Source organism: Pleurodeles waltl, chromosome 1_2, assembly GCF_031143425.1.
Source record: "Pleurodeles waltl isolate 20211129_DDA chromosome 1_2, aPleWal1.hap1.20221129, whole genome shotgun sequence".
In the NCBI taxonomy this organism is placed as follows: domain Eukaryota; kingdom Metazoa; phylum Chordata; class Amphibia; order Caudata; family Salamandridae; genus Pleurodeles; species Pleurodeles waltl.
The window spans coordinates 65,867,048-65,889,260 of NC_090437.1; the positions used below are offsets into that span (position 1 = coordinate 65,867,048).

Here is a 22,213-nt window from a genome sequence, read left to right on the forward strand (position 1 = left end):
GTCCCCCCCTGCTTACAGTTAACATTTAGGCATTTGTGTCCCCCATGCAACTTACCCTGCATCTGTGTGGTTTTCTGGTAGTCTGCGCTGTCCTGTCCTTGAATCCCTGTGACGATCTACTCTGGGATGATGGCTGCCACCATCTACTCCATGTGGTCCAGGGCCTCCTGCAGTGCTGGACTCCCACCTCCAGTCTGCAGTGCTGCCTTCCTGTTCCTTGACATTTTTTCCTTGGTCCTGCGCTTGCAGTCATGCCAGCGTTTCTTGCACTCAATGACTGTTCTCCGTACTTCTGCCACACTATTTATCTTGTTGACAATTTGTTGCCAAATTGCCTCTCTCCTCCCAGTTGGCAATTTTTACGTGACAAAAAGTTGATGCTGGTGTTCCGTCACCTTTTTCACCAGTATTTCCTGCTCCTCTGCACTGAACCAACACTTTCTTTTCTTCTTCTCCCTCACCTGGGTCTTGTGTGGGTCCTCCTGGCTGGTTCCTGGTTGGTTGGAGTCTTCCTGGGGTCTTTCATTGCTTCTGGTATCCATTTTGGGGCTCCTTTGCACATTCTGCTGTGTTTGCGCTGTTTTTTGACGGTATTGCAGGGAAAATGGCACGTATCGGGTTTGCGATGTCGTAAACCGGATTAAAGTAATTTTCCCTGTGTCAACGTTGTTTTTCTTTACAACGTGGTACATTGGTTAAAGTAAAAAAAAATGACTCTAACCCGTGGTTTGCGCCACGGAGCGTCAAAGTATAAATTTGACGCCCGGGTGGCTCTAAGAAATGGCGTTAGCTGGTGTTAAAATTTTTGAGGCAAAACTGCATCGGTGCAGTTTTGCATCAAAGAGTATAAATATGCCCCTAGTTTCGTGTTTTTAGACAAAAGATAAAAGTGGCTAATGAAGAGGACTTGTTTTTGCTCCAGTTGTGAACTCATACAACGTAACACCGAGTTCTTTTTTACCACCCCGTGTCTTTAATATCTCTAAGAGGCCAATCCTAGATCTGTTAGGTGAGTTTATCATTTGTTTTCATTCCTGGGGTGATGATGTTTAACTGTATCTGGCGGATTAGTGTGATAAATATGCCTACCTTTCCCGAGGTCTAGAGATTTTGGAGGAACGCCTGTTATCCTAACAGCCTCAATCCTAATTGAAAAATAAAGCCGATTTAGATGGTGGGGTTCAATCATGCTGTAAAACCATGATTTCACAGAATAGTGTATTAATTAAGTCACTATTTTAGTGATGAAAGCCTTGAGGCTAATTCTGCCTTTGTTTACTATGGTAAAGCATGCTGCTCTAGTTGTCACTTTTGATTAATGCCAGATTAGAATTTGTTAATGTGCTATAAGTAGGATTGATTGCATATCAAGACCAATGCTCGCAAAAACCGTAGAATCCTTATATTCGCAGAAAAAATCACCCGATAACAAGTTGCTTAGAATGATTCACTGACTACTGTGAAGGGATAAGCTAACTTTTAAAATGATGTTTCTTGTTTTTAACGGTATTCAGGGCTTACTATATTGCCCCGCTAGCGAACCACGCTTACATTACGCAGGGCAGTTACAAGGATTTGCCTCGGATCGGAAACCAAAGGGAATATTTCAGTGTTCCCACTTCAGTTTTCCTACCTCAAATGATTCTATTTTGGCTTATTTAGTTATGCGTTTTATTGTGATTTTTTTGTCACTTATTAGGAATTATATAAAACTACACAAAATAAGGGATAAAATAAGCAGGGAAAAGATCAGCAGACAGTTTGAAATAGCGATTCCTAAAAGTATTTTTTTGCTACAGAAGGTTATGGATATCAAATATGCGTAGTGACAATGGTTTCCTTTATCTTTTTTGAGCAAAATATTACAAATAAAGAATTCAACATCAAAAGAAAATTAACGGTTTCTTCTCTACCAACCTTACTCTTTCAAATGGATGCCTACATTTTATATTTCAAAAAGGGGATTTTGACAAATAAGCAAATAACAACTTTCTTCCTTGTTTGCAGGCAATCGGAAGACTCTGTCCCCATCACCGTACTTCGATATCCTTCAGTAAGTTGATGTCAGAATTTGTCTTTCTTGCCACATTTGCAGATCCTCCTGGGAATCAGCATACGTTCTACACTTTAGTCATAAAGCATTACATAAAATGTGCAAATGTGTGCGTTTAGAACGACCTACAAAAACAAGATATATCGTCAATATAGACATTTGAATTTTCCTTTGAAGTATTCTTTACTCCCCAGTGTAAAATAGAACATTGAGAAGGCTGTCCACCGCGCTTAATTCTAGAAAAGAACATTTTAGACTCTCTTAATGAGTTTATATTTTCCTCACTTGTACACAAATGTGCAGAATTACATAATATCACACCTGTGCAGTACTGAGTAACCTTTGCCAGTCCTGCTTAAAGGGCACGTAACGACACAACACAAATTTATGGCATATGCTAATGAAATCTATTTGGCCTTCAAAAAGATCACATGTTATAACATTATGTACGCATTTAAATCACACGTGTGTCAAGATCTTCTGTTCTCCTTTATATGTTATGGACAAGCCACCCCAACGCATCAATTCATGGCAGGATGTCATCCAGTCCAATGGCATAACCACCTACAACTGCTATATGCAGGATAGAGAATCAATGGAGTGGTGGCACGAGGAAGAAGGGCTAATGTGAAAGTATATTGATGTGTGGGAAGTCCGGGTGGTGCCATAAACCTAGCTGAATGGGTCATATGGGACACTGGCAAAACCCAAGCATGCTGAGGAGCATGGTCATCCAGCCATGAAGAGACTAGTGAAAGGGCACACAGAATTTTCATACGGACACATTTTGTGCGTAAGAGAATTCATAGTCATTGAGCCAAACACTCAAATATATTGATAATTGTGCTGTAAGTGTGAAAAAAACTAAACACTTAGGAAGCCTGATAGGTGGGATGGTAACAGAACCTACACATTTTAAAGAGCTTTGTTTTTATGTTCTGATATAAAAAGTTTGACCCAGGAACAATATGGTTGAGTCACAGTTTATCCACAGATATTCTTCTGGCTCTGAGGTGCAGGGGAATAGGCCTAATCCTCAATCATAGAAATAAAAATAATATTGCTCAGTATATATCTATCCTTAATTGGGTGAAAGAATGGAAACTTGAAACACGTACTGTCACATGCACTTGAAATAAACCTTGAGACCTTCCACTAGTTTTGAAGATGTTTGTTGTTGTCTCGAAAATAGACAAAGAAATGTTCAATGTATTAGGATGTTTTAATACTTCTGACAGTTAGGGGGGGGGCTAGCAAGATGGCTGACGAGTCACACTTCTAGGGAGCTCCAGCTCCTCAACCGCATTATCCTACAACATCCTGAAGATAGAAGCAACCTAAAAGATTTCCTGCAATGGAGCAGCCTCGCTGGGAGTGGGGAGAAAGTTAGAAGGGCCAACTGGTTCGCTCTGACCCATGCGAGCACAGCAGAGGACGACTGACTGCTGTGGCCTTCTACGACGCACATGCATGGTGAGGACCCATGTGGTGCTGCTGGCCTGGATTGAGCTAATGGCATCCTGCTGACAACTGTGAAGGAGACCAGAATGCTGGTGTCGCCATGTGTGTGAAAGAGCTGGTTTCTATTGCCCCCTAGTGAACTGTCAGCACCTCTGGAGGATCAGATGCAATGGCAGTGAGGCCAAGTTACCACCGTGGATTGGCCACCTGACAAGCTCTGCTCGAACCGGATTGGATTGAGAGGCCGGATCTACCGCTTGACAAGACGACTTGTCAGCAGCGGCTGGATCAGCCACCTGAAAAGCTCTGCACAGACCAGAGGGGACTGCTATGATTTGGGCAGAGGACTTTAACTGCTCCCCTTCAGTGCACCAAACCTAGAATGACAGCTGTGCTGACAGAAATCATGATACAACTGGGGCTCATTGACATCTGGTGGCACACTCACCCAGGACAATGGGAATACATGCCACTCTGCCCCACATGGAACTTTTAGCAGACTAGATCACATACTGGTGACTCCACATCTGGCTCTCAGGGTACGGGAATCAACACACGTCACCCATCAGGCCAGCCATGCATCAGCCACATGCTTGTTTGAGTAGAGGGGTAGTCTTAGGTCACCCTATACATGGCACTTCCTGTCCAAAATACTACAAGACCAGGTGGGCAGGGTGGCAGTGGCCAACACACTAATGGAATAACTCAATATAAACTGGACTATGAAACAGAGTTTCAAAATGGAATGGGAGGCAATGAAAGCTGTGGTGAGGGCCCATGTGTGGGCCTCTTCTGCGGGATGAGAAGGATATTACCAACAGAACTTCTCCATAAGGAAAAGGCCTTGGCGGACATTCAGGCTTTACCTCCAAATGGTGGGTGAAGACAGGACATAGAGATTGAAATTATGTGACAGGTGACATCTGTTAGAGACAGACTTGAGCATTACACTCTGAGGTCCTATAATCAACTATTACATAGGAAGGGAGACAGGTCAGGGCACCTCTTAGCATGGATCCTTTGTCGAGAGACACCTAGTCCCCCTTTGCTTCATCTTAAAACACCTAGAGGGGTAGATGCTTTCACTCAGTAAGATATACTTGAAGTATACAGAGAGCATCTAGAGTGGGTGTATTCTAGCCCAACTGACCCTGAGGAGTGCACTGCAAATTATCTGATGGGACTGTAGATCCCACAAGTGCGGAGGGATGTGGCACAGGAACTAGATGCGGATCTCACATTAGAGGAGGTCCGGTTGGGTTTAGCATCCCTCCCGACTGGGAAAGCACCTTGGAATGACGGCTTTACAGCTGAATTCTATCAAACATACAACACAGAGGTAGCACATCAAATGCTTGAAGTATATGTGGAGACGCTGGAGAAGAGAGTACTTCCACCATCCATGCGGGAGGATAGCATTGTCATGGTTTTGAAACTCAGGGCACAGGGGTCTGATCCATTGGCCTATTCTCCGCTCACAATGATTAATAACGGCATGTAAGTCCTGTGCAAGGTACTTGCACTGGGCCTGGGACCAGTGATTACCCACTTGATCCACCCGGATCAGAGCGGGTTCATACTTGGAAGGAATACAACGATGAACCTTAGAAGACTGATGCCTGCCATGCATAAAGTGGGGACAGGGTGGAGGAGTTGGCAGTGGTCACCCCACAGTCAGGGTCAGACTGGGAAGATTATGCTTGGCTCCTCTGGCAGTGCGTAGGGGTATGCGTCAGGGATGGCTGCTATCGCCTCTGCTCTTTGTCATAGCACTGGAACCCTTGGCCATACAAATCTGATAGGAAATGGTGATGTGGGGTATTCAAGTGGGGGGGGGTGAATCATCTGGTGTCCTTCTATGCAGATAATACACTCTTCTACCTGAGGTCCCTAAATTAGTCATTACTGCTGCTCCTGAGGTACCTTGATGCTTTGGAGAGCTTACAGGTTTACATACTAACCAACAGAAGTCCTTGGTGTTTCTGCTGGGGCTGCTGGCTATGGCGGACCCTGCTGAGTTGCCAATCTTGCCCCTATGCTGGGAAACGGACCATTTCTGATATCAGGGGGTATGAGTGGCACATACGGACAAGAGGAGGAAGCAGCAATGCATTAACCAAATATTAGAGGGTTTGAACAAGTCAATACAATTCTGGAACACACTTCCACTGTCCCTCATGGGGCGGGTGGCAGTGGCAAAGAAGGTTTTCTTGCCACACTGCTTAAAGACTCCAAAGAGCGGTGTTCAGGCATTTAAACTCCTCACTTACAACACTTATCTGGATGGGAGGCAGGTGTAGAGTTTCCCAGGAGATATTACATCTACCCACAGAGGGGGGTGGCTTAGCTGTTCCATATTACAACATGCAGCTCATTGGCTGTCAGAGGGGGACAACTGGGAGAAGGTCTTGCTCGGGGACGAATCCCATCGCACCACATTGTCGCAACAGCTACATAGCAGGGTGAGGGATGTCAACATAGTACCATATCTCATCAAACACACAGATTCATTGTAGGATTGAGCAGTGAGAGTGATATTGGGATGAGCTCCCTTTTGCACAAGAGTTACATTTACAGGATCTTCTGGCGTTTTGCAACCTGGCCTCCTCAGTGGGCATTGCAAGACACTTGGCAACCTCTATCTCAATGAGGTATTGCTCTCATTCGAGGCGGCTCAAAACTCCTTTGACATTGGACCAGGACAATTCCTCCTGTACACCAGCATGGTGGACATAGTATGGCCCACATATCCGGATGTCCCGTCATCCTCTTCCGGCGCTGCTAGAACAAGGAGGCTTTAGACACTTAGGCCAATATTTATGGAAAATGACACACAACATGTGCTAGCGCAGTTGTGCATCATTTAATTTAACGTGAGCTAAATTCATTCCCTAATACCATCCGTGCGCCATATTTAAGAAATGACGCATGATGGCGCTAAAGAATGTCTAGCTTCACAAATAGCTGGTGATGGACGGCGTTAGGGGAAAAGGTGCTAAATGATGGTTGGCTGATTAGCGGCAAAATGTCTACTGTCAGTCACCCTAGCATAATTTATTTATGCACAAGCAGCCAAAAAATGACTTCTGTCTAAGTATAGACAGGAGTCATTACGACAACCCCAATGCCCACCACAGGGGACCAGTGTCCCCTAGGACAACCCCAACATTCCCAGTGTCAGCCAGGGGGCCCCATGTAAGGGCCCCCAGTGGCACACAACACTTACGCACATACACTTACCTGCAACCTACCTGGGATGGGCTCCCTCCTTTAGTATTGTCCCTCTGGTGTGGATGGTGGGGATGCTGGGGGTTGGGGTGGGCATCTTTGTGCCCATTCCATGGTGTTTCCACATGGAAATGGGCCTACCAGCACATTAACGCCTGGTCTGACCAAGCATTAAATAATGACACTAATCGGGCTTAGCACCATTATTTAGGTCCACCTCCTAGGTGTGCGTCATTTCAGGGTCTGGAGTTAAGTATGGCGATGGGGTGCTAGCGTCATTTTTAGGAAGGGAACACCTACCTTGCATCTCATTGTCGCTATGAAACGCAAGGTAGGTTGGCGTTTCCTGAAAAATGGTGCCAACTCCAAAATTTTGACGCTAGAAGGGTCTATCGTCAAAATATACATCTGGAGTTGAGTTAGCACTGCTTTAGCATCAAAATAAATCATGCTAAGGCGACACTAACTTTCCATAAATATGGGCCTTAGTTTTACAAATATACATGGCCATGATCACGGAGAAACCTAGGACCCCATTCTCAGTCAGGGCAGAATAGGAGGAGGACCTGGGAACACTATTAAGGGCCACAAAGTGGAAGAGAGTTTGTGCATTCGTACGGTTGGGATCATGCAATGCACGTTTTAAATTGGTACATTCATCAAACCTATGTTACCCCTGTATTCCTACATAAAATAGATCCTGTTAGAACGGAGGGATGTATGCAACTTTTCTTCATTTAACATAGTACTGTCTGCTAGTTCATACCTTCTGGGACAAAGTGGTGCAACAATGGGGTGAGTAGGGGGGCGTGACTTTGGAGCAGGATCCATTGATTTGTCTACTGGGAGATATTAAAAAGCCTAAGGGCAGGAGAATTGAATGTAAATTTGTACAGTTAATCCTACTACTTGTAAAACGTAGAGTTGTTATTACATGGGTGGGACACGCAGGACCCGAGGGGAGGGTTGGGGCGAGATATTAATGAATGGGAGGTGGCGGAGGAAGTACACCTATGTCAGTGTAGACGAGACAAATGAATCATTGAAGACCTGCAAATCTGGGGATTGCTCATTACTAGGTTTGAAGGGAATAATGGGGACTCAGTGGATGAGTCCTCAGAGGCAGGGAATTGAGAGACCGCTGAGATGCAGATGCTGAGGTTCACACAGCTGGGAGGGTAGGACACTAGACTGTAATATCAGTTGATGCATGATGCAAAAAATGGTTAGCTGTGGCATTCACCACTTCTATATGTCACATGATGAAAGATGGCTGTATTGTTTAAATTGTTGTTGAGTAACTTTGATGTACTTGTTAACAATGAAATGTAATAAAATAATGTCTATAGGAAACTACTTCTGACAGATAGCACTTGTGCTCACACTGTTAATTCTGCATCCAAGAATGTGGGATTTTTGTAGCAAATGAGAGAGGTTTTTGCTGCCCGGAAAGTCGATTACTTAAAAAGAGAATGTTTGAAGAAACTGTATCAGTTTTGTCAGGAGATGTGTTCAGGAGAATGTTTCTCCTTGAGAACCCTTGACTTAGTGGTTCTTTCTAGGTTGAAGGCACATGACCCAGTGTAGCATACCACTTAGCTGGTCTGAACCACCTGTGCACACATTCCACTGGGACTTCCTGTGTTCCATGCATTCCTGCTATTGTGGAATTTTGCTGATGAAGAGAAGAATTTTGGAATTTGGAACTACTGGACTATTGGAAAGAATTTAATGAGTGAGGCTTATTGGATCACCTGTATAGGGCTGCCACTCCAATGAGCACACCACATGTCACTCTAATCCTAGCATGCACTGTGAAACATGTGTTGCTTGTGCTTTGAAAAAAGATGCATCCTCAGCTGAGTGGGGTGTGGCTGGTGGATAGAACTTGCACCTGCATTAACCCAACAGCCGTGCGAGTCTCCCGACTCGCAAACAGTGCTGACAGGGCAGTGTTAGTATTGATGATAGGTCACGTACAAAATGATTTTGCATTTCTTAATTGACCGAAACGCTATTTCAGACTGTTAAAATATGCAAAACCGGCATTCAGTATGTATAAATGCCAAAAACACAGTCGAAAAATGCAATTCCTACCCTGTAGAAATCACATTTGGAAATCAGCAAAATAGGAAATTGCAAATAGTGATTTCCTTTTGCAAATCACAACCGCTTGTACAGATGATTTCCTAATTGCGATTAGACACAAATTGCCTTCTGAGAAATGCAATTACCACTGACAGTACAGGTTGTAACCAGGTGCAAACTATCAAAAGATCCCAAAATGGCATCATTATACATTCTGGCGAGGAAGATGAGGATTCTGGATTTTAGGAGACAGGAGAGGATATTTAGGATGAAGGTCACCCTGTTTGACCAGACAAAAGAGGAGATCATAGACGGGTACAGACTAAGTATTGTGATCATAGTTGATTTGATAGCTGAACTGCGACCCCAGCTACAGGCCCCAACACTTAGGAGCAATGCTATACCTCCCCATGTGCAGATATTGTGTTACCTACAACTCCCAGCATCGGGGAGTTACCAGACAGTCATAGCCGGGCCAGAGGGTGTCACAGTGTGCCTTTTCCAACTTCTTCTACAAGCTCCTGTATGTAATGGTTGAAAAGCTAAACCAATGCATATATTTCCCCAGTACCCCCCAAGCATTGCAGCCTACAAAATTGAAATTCTACTGGGTAGCATAGTTCCCCAAAGTCCTTGGCTGTGTCAATGGCACACATATTGCTATGTGCCCCTCATGCTCATAAGGTGACAGTGCATATGCCTTACGACACTGGATCCTCACACCTTACCTGACCCTGAGGACACCAAGTTAGAGACGATACAACAGGGCACACAGGACAACATGATTACTTATTGAGTGAACATTTAGCATCCTAAAGTCCCACTTCTGCGTCATCCAAAAGACTGATGGGGCACTTATCTACAAGTCAGACACATGCTGCAAAATCATAGCAACCTGTGCCATCCTGCACAACATTGTAGTGAGGAGGGGGCTGCACAATGTCGACATTGAGCCTGACTTTGACGGTGACTCATACAGTGATCTACAGCCGCTATAGGGGCAGCAGGAGGGAACCCGTGCAGCTGAGGGACATGCACGACACACAGAGATAACACAAAACTATTTCTAAGGTAAGGGATAACATGACATCATAGAAACGAAACATCACTCATGGGGTAGTGCTACCACGACTAAAGAAACAAAAATGTAATAGGGCAAAATATGTGCCAAAAACAAAGACAATTCATAACATTTGAGTTGTGATGGAGTCACTTTTTTCATCCCCTTGGGTTGTTTTTCCGCTGCACTGTGTTGTGAGACAGATGCCATGTCAGACCCAGAGGAATGACAGCAGGTACGCCTAGTTACCCAAGCCTCCTGTGCAGACACACCACTGATGCTGGATCGCTCCTCACTCTCAGGTGGTGGGGGGGATGGTGGGTAGGCACAGGTTGTGGGTTTGAAAGTTTTTCCAGGAAGTCATGACCTGCACCAGCCCATGAGCAACATCCTGGTAGCAGTGGGACATGTCAGTCTGAATATTAATTATACGCCTAGCCAGGGTTGCTGTGGCAATTGCCAGGCAGTTGATGGACCTGGTGAAGGTGTTTGCACGTGAAATATACTGACTGTGGAGCATCTGCTTCACCCTGTGCTCACACTCCATAGCTGATTGCCTGCGCTCCTTCTCAAATGTCTTTTGTCAAGCGCTGCAGCTTTCTACTAACAGTACAAATCTTCCTGATCTGAAGGCTCATTGTCCTTAGGATTGAACTCCCCAGGTCACCATAGACGGATGGGTTATCTGCCATTTCTGGCATGGTTGCATTGTGCCTTCTCACAGACCTGTGCTCTACTGTGGTGGTGTCCCTCACATTGGACTTGTCACTATCGCTGTCATCAGAAGTGGGCAGTGGGGAGGTAGTGGCTCTCCTGCCTGTTGCTCTTGATGTGCGGGGCAGAGTTGATAGAGGTGTTGGGGGCTCAGGGACAACGTCACTACCAGTAGTCCATTCAGCTGCCAAAGGTGCAGAGACATCTGGGCTGTGATCTGAGGAACATATTTGTACCTAGTCATTAAATGGTTAATGTTTTAGCACGATAATGTTATGACTCTGCTGCATGTGTGTATGACATATTAGTGGAGTGCAAGTTTGTTTGGTGTGCTCATTAGCACTCAATACAGCATGCTGATGAAGTGTACTGAAACTCCTGTGATGCGTTCTCTGGGTGGGCAAAGCACCTAGTAGAGTATTTCATACTGTGATGTATGTGATGTGGATTGCCTAAGATCATGGTCTGGATGGGACATAAGGAAAGATGACTTACTGTGGCTAGCACCTGCTGGGATAGAGGTGTCAATTTCTCCAATTCAGGTGACACTCTCCAGTTCAAGGGTCCCTTTGATCAGCGTCTCCATGGCAGTCAGTGGGGGTGTATTGATGGTCCTCCTGCAGTACCACATCCCTCTGCTATCCTGCTGGTCAGCTTCTCCTTGCCACCACTTCTGTTTTTTCAGGGATGGTCCTCTGCATCATCCCCAGGGAGTTCACCTTCTCAAGTATCCCCTTCCAGATGCTGGTCTTCTGAGCCTCATGGACTGAGAAGGAGGCCTTCCCAAATAGCTGGTCCATGTTCCCCACAAACTCTTCTGTTAGAACCTCCAGCTCCCTCTCGGATAACTTAATTTCTCTTTCTGCTGCTCACAGCTTCCGTTCTATCCTCTGCAGCCGTGGTGTGGTGTGCTGATGCTCTCCTGTGCTGGCAGCAATTTTTCAGGGCTACTCCTGTCTTCCAGAAGGTGTCAGACCTATGGATGGTGGCCACACTCGGTATTTATCTTCCATCTAGGCTCTGGCATCATCAAACTGCTTCCAGCTGCATTTGGGCCTCCATTTCCTAAATTGCGATTTCCTATTAGGAAATTGCAATTTAGTGATTTCTTAAATAGCGATTTCCTAATAGCATTTGCAAATCCGTAGATATCGCTATTAGGAAATCACAGGGTTCGTACATATCTATTTGCGAGTCACAAATAGCGATTTCTATAGAATCGCTATTTGCGAGTCACAAATTAAGAGGCATATTTATACTCTGTTTGCACCGAATTAGTGTCATTTTTTCTACTCTAATTCGGTGCGAAACTAACTCCATATTTATACTTTTACAAATTTATAGAGTTAAAGTCATTTTTTTGACGTGGAAACCTACCTTGCCCTAATGAAATGCAAGGTAGGTGTTCCTGTGCAAAAAATGACTATATGGCCTTAACGCCATATTTATACTCCTGTGCAAAAATGGTGCACGGGACGGAGGAGGGGTCAAAAAATGGTGCAAAGCTTGCTTTGCCTAATTTTTTAACGCCTAGGTCAGGGCAGGCGCTAGGGGACCTGTGGGCCTATTTCCATGGTGGCCCTTCTTAGGCCCCAGGGACACTGCCACTTACACCACAGGGACTGCAGAGGATGGGGGACCCCATCCCAGGTAAGTACATGTAAGTACAGGTAGGTATTTAATTTTGTTTTTTAAAGTGCCATAGGGGGCCCTGAAATGGTCCCCCATACATGGCACATGGTGCAATGGACATGCCCAGGGGACCCTTGTCCCCTGTGCTGGTCATTGGGGAGGTCGGCATGACTCCTGCCTTTTTTTAAGGCAGGAATCATGTGGCATGGTAGGTTTTGCGCCATAAAATTACGCTAATCTTGTTAGAGTCTTTTTTGGTGTAAACTCCCCTTCTTCTATACCACCAGCTCCACCCGACTAACGTCATTTTTATTGACGCTAGCCTATCCTTTGCACCTGCTTGCACTATTCCATAAATATGGTGCCCGGCTGGTGCACAGAAATGATGCAAGCTGGTGCTAAACTTTTTGGTGCAAAACTGCGTTAGTGCAGTTTTGCACCAAAAAGTATAAATCAGGGCCTAAGTATTTTGAACATCTGACCCATAATTCTGTGTTGTCCTGTCTGTGTTCCTTTGTAGCGGCGTGAGCTGCACCACACAGGCAGAGTAGTCAACTAGAGATCCTGAGCAGTTTTTACTTCTGTTATTTTTCATACCTCATTTGCTTCATTAAGTGAGGTACAAACTTTCGAAGAGTAAAAAATAGTGTTTTCTTGTAGTTTGGGATTATTTCACATTAACACTTTAAGGGCCAGATGTATGAAAAGGTTTTGCCCATTATGTGTCTATGGGAAAATGTGTTTGTACATATGGCCCCAAATAACTAAGTGGCCTTCATTAGAACTGATAGTGTTTAAACATTAACTATAATAAACCACGATCTGTCTGCATTTATGATGATTTTATTAATAACACAAGAGACAAGTCAGTTGTTTTTTGCCTCTCATATAACTTCTTCTGCCATTAGTTTAGGTGGAGTAACAATATGGTCTAATAAACCACACACAATAAAGCTTTTTGTAGAGTGTTCACTGTTACGTGAATTATTTCAAGCTACTCTTAAATTCTGCAAATCTTGATTCTGGCTCTGTCGTAAAACCTCTCCAACCAGGACCTGCTCACCCAAAGCAAGCAAGAGAGCACAGACATCATCATTATGAGAAAAAGATGGAGATTGATATGCGCAGAATCAACGGACTGCTGCTGGGGGTGGGCCAACAGCCCCCTTAAACTTTGTTTGGCGCGCCTGCATCGCGGGACACGCAGCATCACCGGAATGCTGCTGGGGGCAGGCCAACAGGCCCTTTAACCTTTGTTTGGCGCGCCCGCTTCGCGGGACGCACAGGATCACCAGACTGCTGCAGGGGGCGGGCCAACAGCCCCTTTAAACTTTGTTTGGCGTGCCCGCTTCGCTGGATGCGCCAGGGCAAAGAGGAGGCTGGGCTGGGCCACATTATTTTCATTTTCGTATTTTGGGTTGGTGACCAGCCGTTGATCCCATAGCAGGTCTGAGGATTATAAACTGTTGTAGGCGAGCTGCACCATTCCAGTGTTCCAGCAAGGCCCCAGTTGGGCGAGAATAGAGGAGACAAGTGCGCACAGTAAGAGGCTGATCAAGGAATTGAAAATACGACTGCTGGTTAAAGGAAAACAAGAAGGGATAAGATGGGCAGACGGAAGGGGGTGGCATCTCTGGGAAAGGCTTCTAATAATAACAAGATTTTAGAAGGATTCCTTTGAAAAGCGGTTGGAGCCTTAGAAAAGGAAATTGAAATGGTAGAGCGCCGTTTAACTGCCCCCTCATTGTTGGCAGCTAACCGCCAATCTCCATCTCCACCGCAAACTCCAATACAATTTCCCTAGTCACATGATTTACAGCCCGCGCCAGCCATCCCACCCCAACCCTTTTATGAACTATTCAGGAGCCCATCGCAGTGACTCAGGATGATGCCACTGAATTATCAGAACTGGCACAGCCGACTTTAGGCAGGTCCACACCTAACCCAGAGCGCAATACAAAAGGGAAAAGGAAACGAGGTGAGGCAAATCTAAGGAACAAACGGGCCCGTATTTTGAGCTCCCCCGATCCCGGCCTACCAACTGGGAACAAAGACAGCTCACCAGCTCAAGTATGTACTGTCGACTGTTCAGCAATTGATTATATAATAGATCATATAAAAGAAGAGCTTTCTGAGAGGCTTCACTGTATAGTAACCCGCTTACAAGCTATCGAGGAGAAATTGGGAGGCCTCATTAAGTCCCAGCAGATGGTTACTCCCCCTTTAGCGGATCTGCAACTTCCCTGCCAAACTCTTTCTCCGAGCCTACCGGGCAATAGTGACAGTAGTCTCCTCTTACCACTGGGCAAGGATCATAGGCTTCTGAAGAATTGCCCTGATCCCTTGCACCATTTAGAGAGGGATTCAATTGGCAGGCTGGCCATTGCCTCAAAGGCCAAGTGCTCTGAGGTATCCGCCTCCTCTTCGTGGGGAAATGGAGGAACAGTTCCTTTCAATGATGTGATAAAGAAAACCCATAAAGCTATTTCCGCTCAAAATTACCAACAAATAGGCCCTCCGGAATCGGTGCAGACTGATGGAGGAATTAAGTTGAGAACCTTACATCTCCCGCCGGAATCCTTCCCATACGTTCTTGTCATTACAAGTGTTCCTAAACTTAAAACCAATATCTCTGAATCATTCACCGAATTGAAAAACAAGGTCATACACTGGCTACATATTAATGCCAGATTTGCATTTCACATGGTAGCCTCAATATTAATAATGAGGAGGGTGGACTGGGTGGGTCCACTGAAAAAGCCTGGCACGGGGGATTGTATTGTTATTAACTTTGATTCACCTGCCCTTGTCCAGCAGCTTTCTTCAAATGTGTGCAAAACTAATCCGCTAGGGGGAGAAGTATCTCTGAGCAGACTCCAAGCTTTTTATCCTCAACCAGTTACATCAGCCATTAACAGGGCGTTGATACCAGTTGGAGGCTCTACTTGTTCTCAGATGCAGCTTGCCCCCCAGTTAGGATGCAGTTCCCTTTCACCCTCTCTCTCCAAAGTTGATTGACTCAAAGCCAGCCCCTTGCAGGGCCCACCTAAGTCCCCAGGAATTAGATACTTGGACAGGGATTATCTTGTATCTAGCACTACTGGAACACGAGGACTAGGAATAGGTAGCCCTGAGGCTGGGCAGACTCCCACTGTAGCCTTTAGAGGCTTTACACTAACTTCTCCACTTGCCCAGATAGAACTTTGTAGGATGGAAATCAGTCAGCCTCCATTCTGTTTTGAACTAATTGGGGAGATTACTACTTTGGGAGCTAGTTAGGAGGGTGAGGCTCATGTGAGCAATCCAGCTTTGTAACCAATAGGTCCCAATAACTGCAGGACTATCCTACCTGCCCGGGTATTTGATCTGACCACGACAGGCTTTGATCCAATTGGGGTGAGTGATCCTTTGGGTGACAAAGCAGCGGAATGTGTAATTGAGACTAGTTTAGCTACAATTCCAAGGGGCACTAAGCCTTTTCATGGTACTCCATCTGTTATAGGCCAGCCCCCGGCCAAAGAACTGCAAGGTAGAGCAGATGTGTTAGATACAGTTCTTAGTTGGAATATTGCAGGGCTGGAGAATAAAATGGGTATCCCTGAATGGGGTAAATTTATAGATGAACATAAGATATGCCTCTTTCAAGAAACATGGTCACTGGAGCCCAAATATAGAATTGGGTTTAAAAGCTATTGGGTCTCAGCGTGTAAGGCGACCTCTGGGAGACCTTCAGGTGGACTGCTCAGATGACTCAGCTGTTCGCTCAAGTGTCAGGTCGAAGTAGTAGACATGGGTTGTCCCGATCTAATGGGCTTAATTATACCAACCCTCAAGGAGAAACCGCTCCTAATAATTAACATCTATAATAGGAGTCTGGGCAGTAAACATGAGTCAGATGCTTTGACTATTTTGGATAGCTTTATTTCCTGTAAAACTTCCACTTATTTCATTCTAATTGCAGGGGATTTTAATGTTACTTTTGAGCCCTACTCGTTGGCCAAGGAATTATACAAAGAAGAGGATGCATATTGGGGTATCCCACAATTGGTGTCAAGTAAAAGACCGAGAATGAATAGACTAGCATATCAAGTTGCGGATATCACATTGGCATATGGTCTTCGGGCCTGCAAAGGTCGCTCCTGCTCGGATGCTAACCTCCATTCTACCTTTAAACGTGGAGCCCAAAAGAGCCAGATAGATTACATTTTACTCGATATTCGATTGTGGGGTCATATGGCTGATATGAAGGTTTTAGAACACGAGGAAAGTGACCATGAGCCACTGATCTTATTGACTAGGGGTCTGCTACCTTTACTTGAAGCCCCTTGTTCTAAGATTTACGATCAGCAGCTTACACTGACAAATAATAGACGTAATGTCAAATGGGAATCTGTCAATACCAACTTAGGTTCTATTACATCCATGTATAGCTTATTGGACGACCAAATGGAGTATATGTCCCTGTTCTTAGAGGATGGTGATGGGCTTGTAGCAGCTCATATAGAATTATTTAATTCCTTAAAACATTTCTTCACCAAAGAGATTGTTAGTAAAGCAAAAAAGAAGTGTAAATCAAGGTGGTTTAGTATTTCATGTAGGGAAGCACAGCATAAACTACTGAGAGCCCTGACAGGGGGACAGACAGAGCATATAAGACAATCAAGGAAAGATTACAAGCAGGAACTTAGCAGGGCTCGCAGGAGCTGGGATGAGTCAAGATGGGCTGCCCTTCTGGAGTCTGCAAAAGTTAATGACACTTCGAGGTTCTGGAAACTGATTACCAAAGTTAGTGGGGAATCTTGTCTTCAGCCTGGTACCTCAATCCTTCCCGCAGTGTGGGCTGAACATTTTGGCCGATTATACTCCGGGCCTGCTGAAGCTACTACTAGGGAAATGACTGATATTATGACCTCTGGGGCCTCCCCAATCAAATTTACCCTGGCAGAAACCAACGCTGTGATTGTTTCACTGAATTGAGGAAAGGCCCCAGGTCTTGATAAAATTCCAGCCGACCTTTATAAAACAAGACCGGACATGTGGGCCCCATATCTGAACATGGTTTTTAATGCAGTTGCAGCAGGAGCACCGGTCCCGAGCTCTTGGAATGGAGCGGAGATAGTCCCTATTTTAAAAAAAGGCAGCCCCTCCGATCCCGGTAACTACCACTCAATATGCTTACTTGACAATTCTCAAAAAATATTTGCAAAGCAAGTCTTGTCCTATCTCGAAGAATGGATCTTAGAGACCGAAGCTATCTCTAATTTGCAAGCAGGGTTTAGACCCGCAGTCAGTACCATAGATCAAGTCCTAAGATTCTTAGCAATCAAATGGAAGACCGTGGAAGTAGGAGGGAGAAATTTGTATGTGGTTTTAGAGCCGCATTTGATTTGGTCCCCAGGAACCTGTTATGGTTGACATTATCTAACATGGGTGTTCCCAAAGGTCTCCTGAAACTTGTGGTTCGACTGCATGAGAACACCTATGCACAAATTAGGAGTGGAAAGGATGGCGATCTAACAGACCCAGTTGCCATTAATAGAGGAGTTAGACAAGGCTGGGTTTTAGCCCCTACCCTTTTCCTCTTATACATAAACAATTGCAATAAATACCTAGTAAATTGTACCAATGACTCGCCTAAGTTGGCAGGGAAGAAAGTGCCATGTTTGCTTTACGTGGATGATACCATCTTGTTGGCCAAGACATCTATGGGAATTCAAAATTTGGTCAATCAATTCTGTGCATTCTGTAGGGACTATGGGCTGGATGTCAATGTTAAGAAAACTAAACTTATGATATATAACGCCCCGAAAAAGAGAATAAAAGCAAATATAGTGATGGACTCAGTCCTTTTGGAGAGGGTCACGGAGTACGATTATCTGGGCATTAGGTTATCGGATAGGGGCAACTGAGATGCAGCCATTAGTAAAGGGGCACTTATTATAAGTCAAAGAGGTGGAGCGTTAGAACGAAAGGCCAGAGCTGTAGTGAGCCCTCCTCTGATTCCCATTTCTGAAATTTACAAAGTTCAAGTCTCTGCCGCTGCCCTGTATGGAGCAGAGCTCTGGGGTTCTTACAGACAATTGGATATCCTCCAAATTAAAGAAAATATTTTTTTCAGACACACATCTAGGCTAGGGAAGGGCACGCCGATGATCCCTCTTAGACTAGATCTGGGCATAAACAGCATCAAAGATACAGCAGGTTTAAGACCACTTTTATATTGGATCCGATTGTGGTAAACGGAAGAACTTGAGCCTTTTAGGGCAGCAATCAAAGATCTTATAACATCTTATCAGGGATGGGAAAAAGTTTGTTGGTTGAGGGAGATTAAATCAGCTTGGGTCAATTGGGTTTCCCCCATTATTGGGAGAGTCCTGAGATGATTCCTGCTAATGCCAGGTTGCTGGTTAAAGAGAGGTATTGGGGGAAAGTTCATGATGAGCCCTTTCATTGCAACGGGTCTGGTCAGTTGACAGCAGAGTTTTTGCTGGTTAAACACGAACCCCTATACCAGCACGTGCTCAAGCCTTATTCCTTCAGCTCAGATAATGTACACAAGCAGTAAATAGTTTTACGGCCTGTTGGTCGATAAACACCTCCATCTCTGATAAATGTATAAATGGTTACTCATGTAAGGAAACACCTGAGCATGTTCTGTTTTTCTGTCCCTTGTACAAGTGCCCTAGAGGAAAGTGGATTATCCCTCCGTGCAAGGTTTTGCTATTGCATGATCGAGCTAGTGCCTACAGATTATGCAAATACGATTCTTCTACGTTGATAGTAAACTCAGTCTCCAAATATCTGTCAGCATCCATAGTAGGGCTATCCTAGATTCTGGTCTATTAGTTGGAGAGAGGTCTAGCAGCTAATGGACGAGGATTTTAATTGGCCATGAAATCCAAATATGATCATCTATGTTGTTTTACCTTTGGACTCATTTTAAAGATATTAGGTTGTTTTTTTTGTTTGTTTTTTTATAGATTTTTTACCTAATATTGTTATGGAACTTTTTTATAACCAGTGTGCTTATTTTAATTTTTAACTGTACCTATTGTTGGGTATTTTTCTTAACTTTTGATTATTAGTACTGTAGCACATAGCACTTTGTAAATAATAAGACCTAACTCCTAGGAACAATTTATCTGAGAAATTAGTCTTAAAAGTACATATACATGTATGCCCATTCTATTCTGGGGTACTTTTTAACATTTGGTCCATAGTATTTTAGTATGAAGTATTTTTTAAAGTACTATGAACTACTTTCCATGAATAACTTATTTAAAAAGTGTGTTTTAAAAGTGCATATTTATGTATGTTTAGATTAAAGTACATGGTATTCTGTAGTTTAAATAGGTAAGATCAGAAAACTTTTAGCATATAATCCAGTTTTTCCAACTTTTTTCTGTAAATAGTATCCATCAGGGCGGGGAAGCACCAAGTTAGGAGTATTGTTCAACACTTGTTTTGTTTGACAAGGAGTGTATTAATTGTATTTGTTTTTGTGAAGGTCATGATCTATGTTTTACTTTTTATGTATGGTTGTTTTTATTGTATTTTAATGGTCTAACTTTAGACCGAATAAATAAATGGAGATTGATAAGACACCTCATTAGAAGAGAATAAGACTGCATTACAAGAACAGCTCTCCACTTACTGCCTATTATACTGACTGGCGTGGAGGGCAGCAATGAAGGACCACCGTTTATTTCTGTTTTGAGAAGGTTTCCGTACAGTGCCCCAGCTATGGTTTAGGGTCTTCACCTCGGTTTCCATAGTTCCACAGTCAATATGTAAGTAAGAACTTTAAAAAATGATGATCATTGGTAAGGTCAAAGACAATGTCTTCCTAGGTGTTAATCATGGATACAATCTTCTTAATTAAAAATGTGGGATCCTAGCATTGGGTCCAATATTGCGTGTGAAGTAAGTTCAATATATAGTTATGAAAGTGAATCATACACCAGATGTGTAATTCACATATTCATTTGCATGTGTTAAATTCATTTAGACACATAGGACCTGATTCACAGAGGAAAACTCACTGTTTGTGTAAGTTATGCTTTTTCAGTATTCACAAAACTGTGTTTTCGTAATACGTTTACACGTGGAGAGGCTCTGCACTTGCAAATGTACTATTAAAACATAGTTGTGTGATTACTGACAAAGCATAAACTTACAGAAAGGTGTAAGTTTACCTTTGTGAATCAGGCACATAGTGTAGCTGGCACAGTGAACAGTGAGTGAAAAACAGAAAGAGCTAAAATATTTTAATCTCCTACAGATAGTACACGTTGTTTTTAGAGATGGTCCACACAGGGAAAAATAGTTGATATTTTAGCCCTTAAAGGAATAAGGGCCAGATGTATCAAGCTCCCGGTTTGCATTTCTTAAATAGCGAATTTTAAGATATTGCTATTTAAAAAATGCAAAACGGGATGTATGAAATTTGCGATTCGTTAATATCGATTTCTTAAAATTCGCAATCACTATTAACGAATCGCAATTAGAGAATTGGACTCCATTCGGCCCTATAGGCGTGTAGGCCCATAGGTGCGAATGGTTTTGCATTTCCCAATGTGCGAATTCCGGTTGGGAATTTGCAAATTAGGTAATGCAAACCCCAGGGTGCCGGGGACCTAAGGCCCCTTCTGATGCACTCCAAAAAAATATTTGCAGACATGTGAAGCACACCCATGCCCTAGGGGCATGTGTGCACTACATGTCATTTTTAAAAATGCATTTATAATGCATTAAAAAAAATTGCACATGCTTACCACCAAATTGGATTAGGTGGTAATTGCATTTCCTAAATGCCCAATTCGCATTTACGAAATGCTTGATACATGTGCTTTGGAAATCGCAAATATGAATTCCCTATTTGTGATTTCCTATTTAGAGAATCGCAATTTGCGATTCTCTTAATGGGGTCGCAATTTTAAGGAATTGCTATTTTTGCGATTCCTTAAAATTGCACAGCGAATGCCTTTCATACATCTTGAAAGGCACTTTTGCATTTACAAACGGCCGAATTTTACAAATCGCACCATTTGCAACTGCTAAATTGCTTGATACATCTGGTCCTAAATCCCTGCTTTCAAGATAAAAGCAGTGTCTGAAGCAAAGGTAGGAAGGAATTTGCTCCTTGGAACTATGTTTTCAAAAACTCCAGAGGGTCTATTTGGGAGCTGGCATGTAATCCAATTGGTGATTATCCGCAATAGGAAGAAACAATGAACAATGTACTTTGAAGTTAAAAATGGGATCAAAATGAAGATCTTCCCTGAAATGAAGACGGAATAGAGAAGGAAAGCAGATAGATATTTACTAATGGTGAAGTACAACTTTGCCTTCTTCTTACACCATTACTTACACCTTCAGTTACTCCCCCCCCGTTATAGCCCTACCTTAAAGAAAGACAAGACTAATAGCAAGGATGTATGGGTGATCGACTAAGATGTGTAATCCATGGTTGTCAGTTTTATATCACCTTTCTGTTGCTGGAATTCTTGGAGGCACGGGTGTTAGTCAAGCCATGTTACTGCAAGAGGTCCAGAATATTTTGGCTGTGATCCACCAATTTTGGGATGTAGGTGCTTGGACACTGGAAAAGGCTTTATTGTTCAATATTTTAACTGTAGATTTTTTTATTGGGATCCCAGTAGGTGCCCTATTCACTCCTTTATGAGTTTTAGGTTGTTTGTAGATTATAAGTGTTAACAAACATTGGGTTTAACCTATCTGAATCTTAGTTTAGCAAAGCCTAAGGTAGGGCAACTCTGTTTCCCTAGAAGCATTTGTATAATATTGTAATAAACGGTGACTGCCAGCCTGACCATGACAAAGAAAAGTAAAGTGTTGAGTGTAATATGAGACACTGCCTAGGATACAGTGTGATACTGCCACTGCCAAGCTACTTCTAAATGAGGATATCAGCTGTCACTAAAATGTGACACACAACCTTGTTTAGATAAACAATC

General features: G+C 43.6%; 1 protein-coding gene across 1 annotated transcript in view; it reads left to right on the top strand.

The window, feature by feature from the left end:
* Nucleotides 1–22,213, top strand: part of FRMPD1 (FERM and PDZ domain containing 1) — a 1,007,848-nt gene that overhangs the window by 570,730 nt on the left and 414,905 nt on the right. Inside the window, exon 5 of the mRNA XM_069205792.1 lies at nucleotides 2,008–2,053. Within this exon, the coding sequence (XP_069061893.1) occupies nucleotides 2,008–2,053 (46 nt within the window). The remainder of the gene's footprint in view (nucleotides 1–2,007; nucleotides 2,054–22,213) is intronic.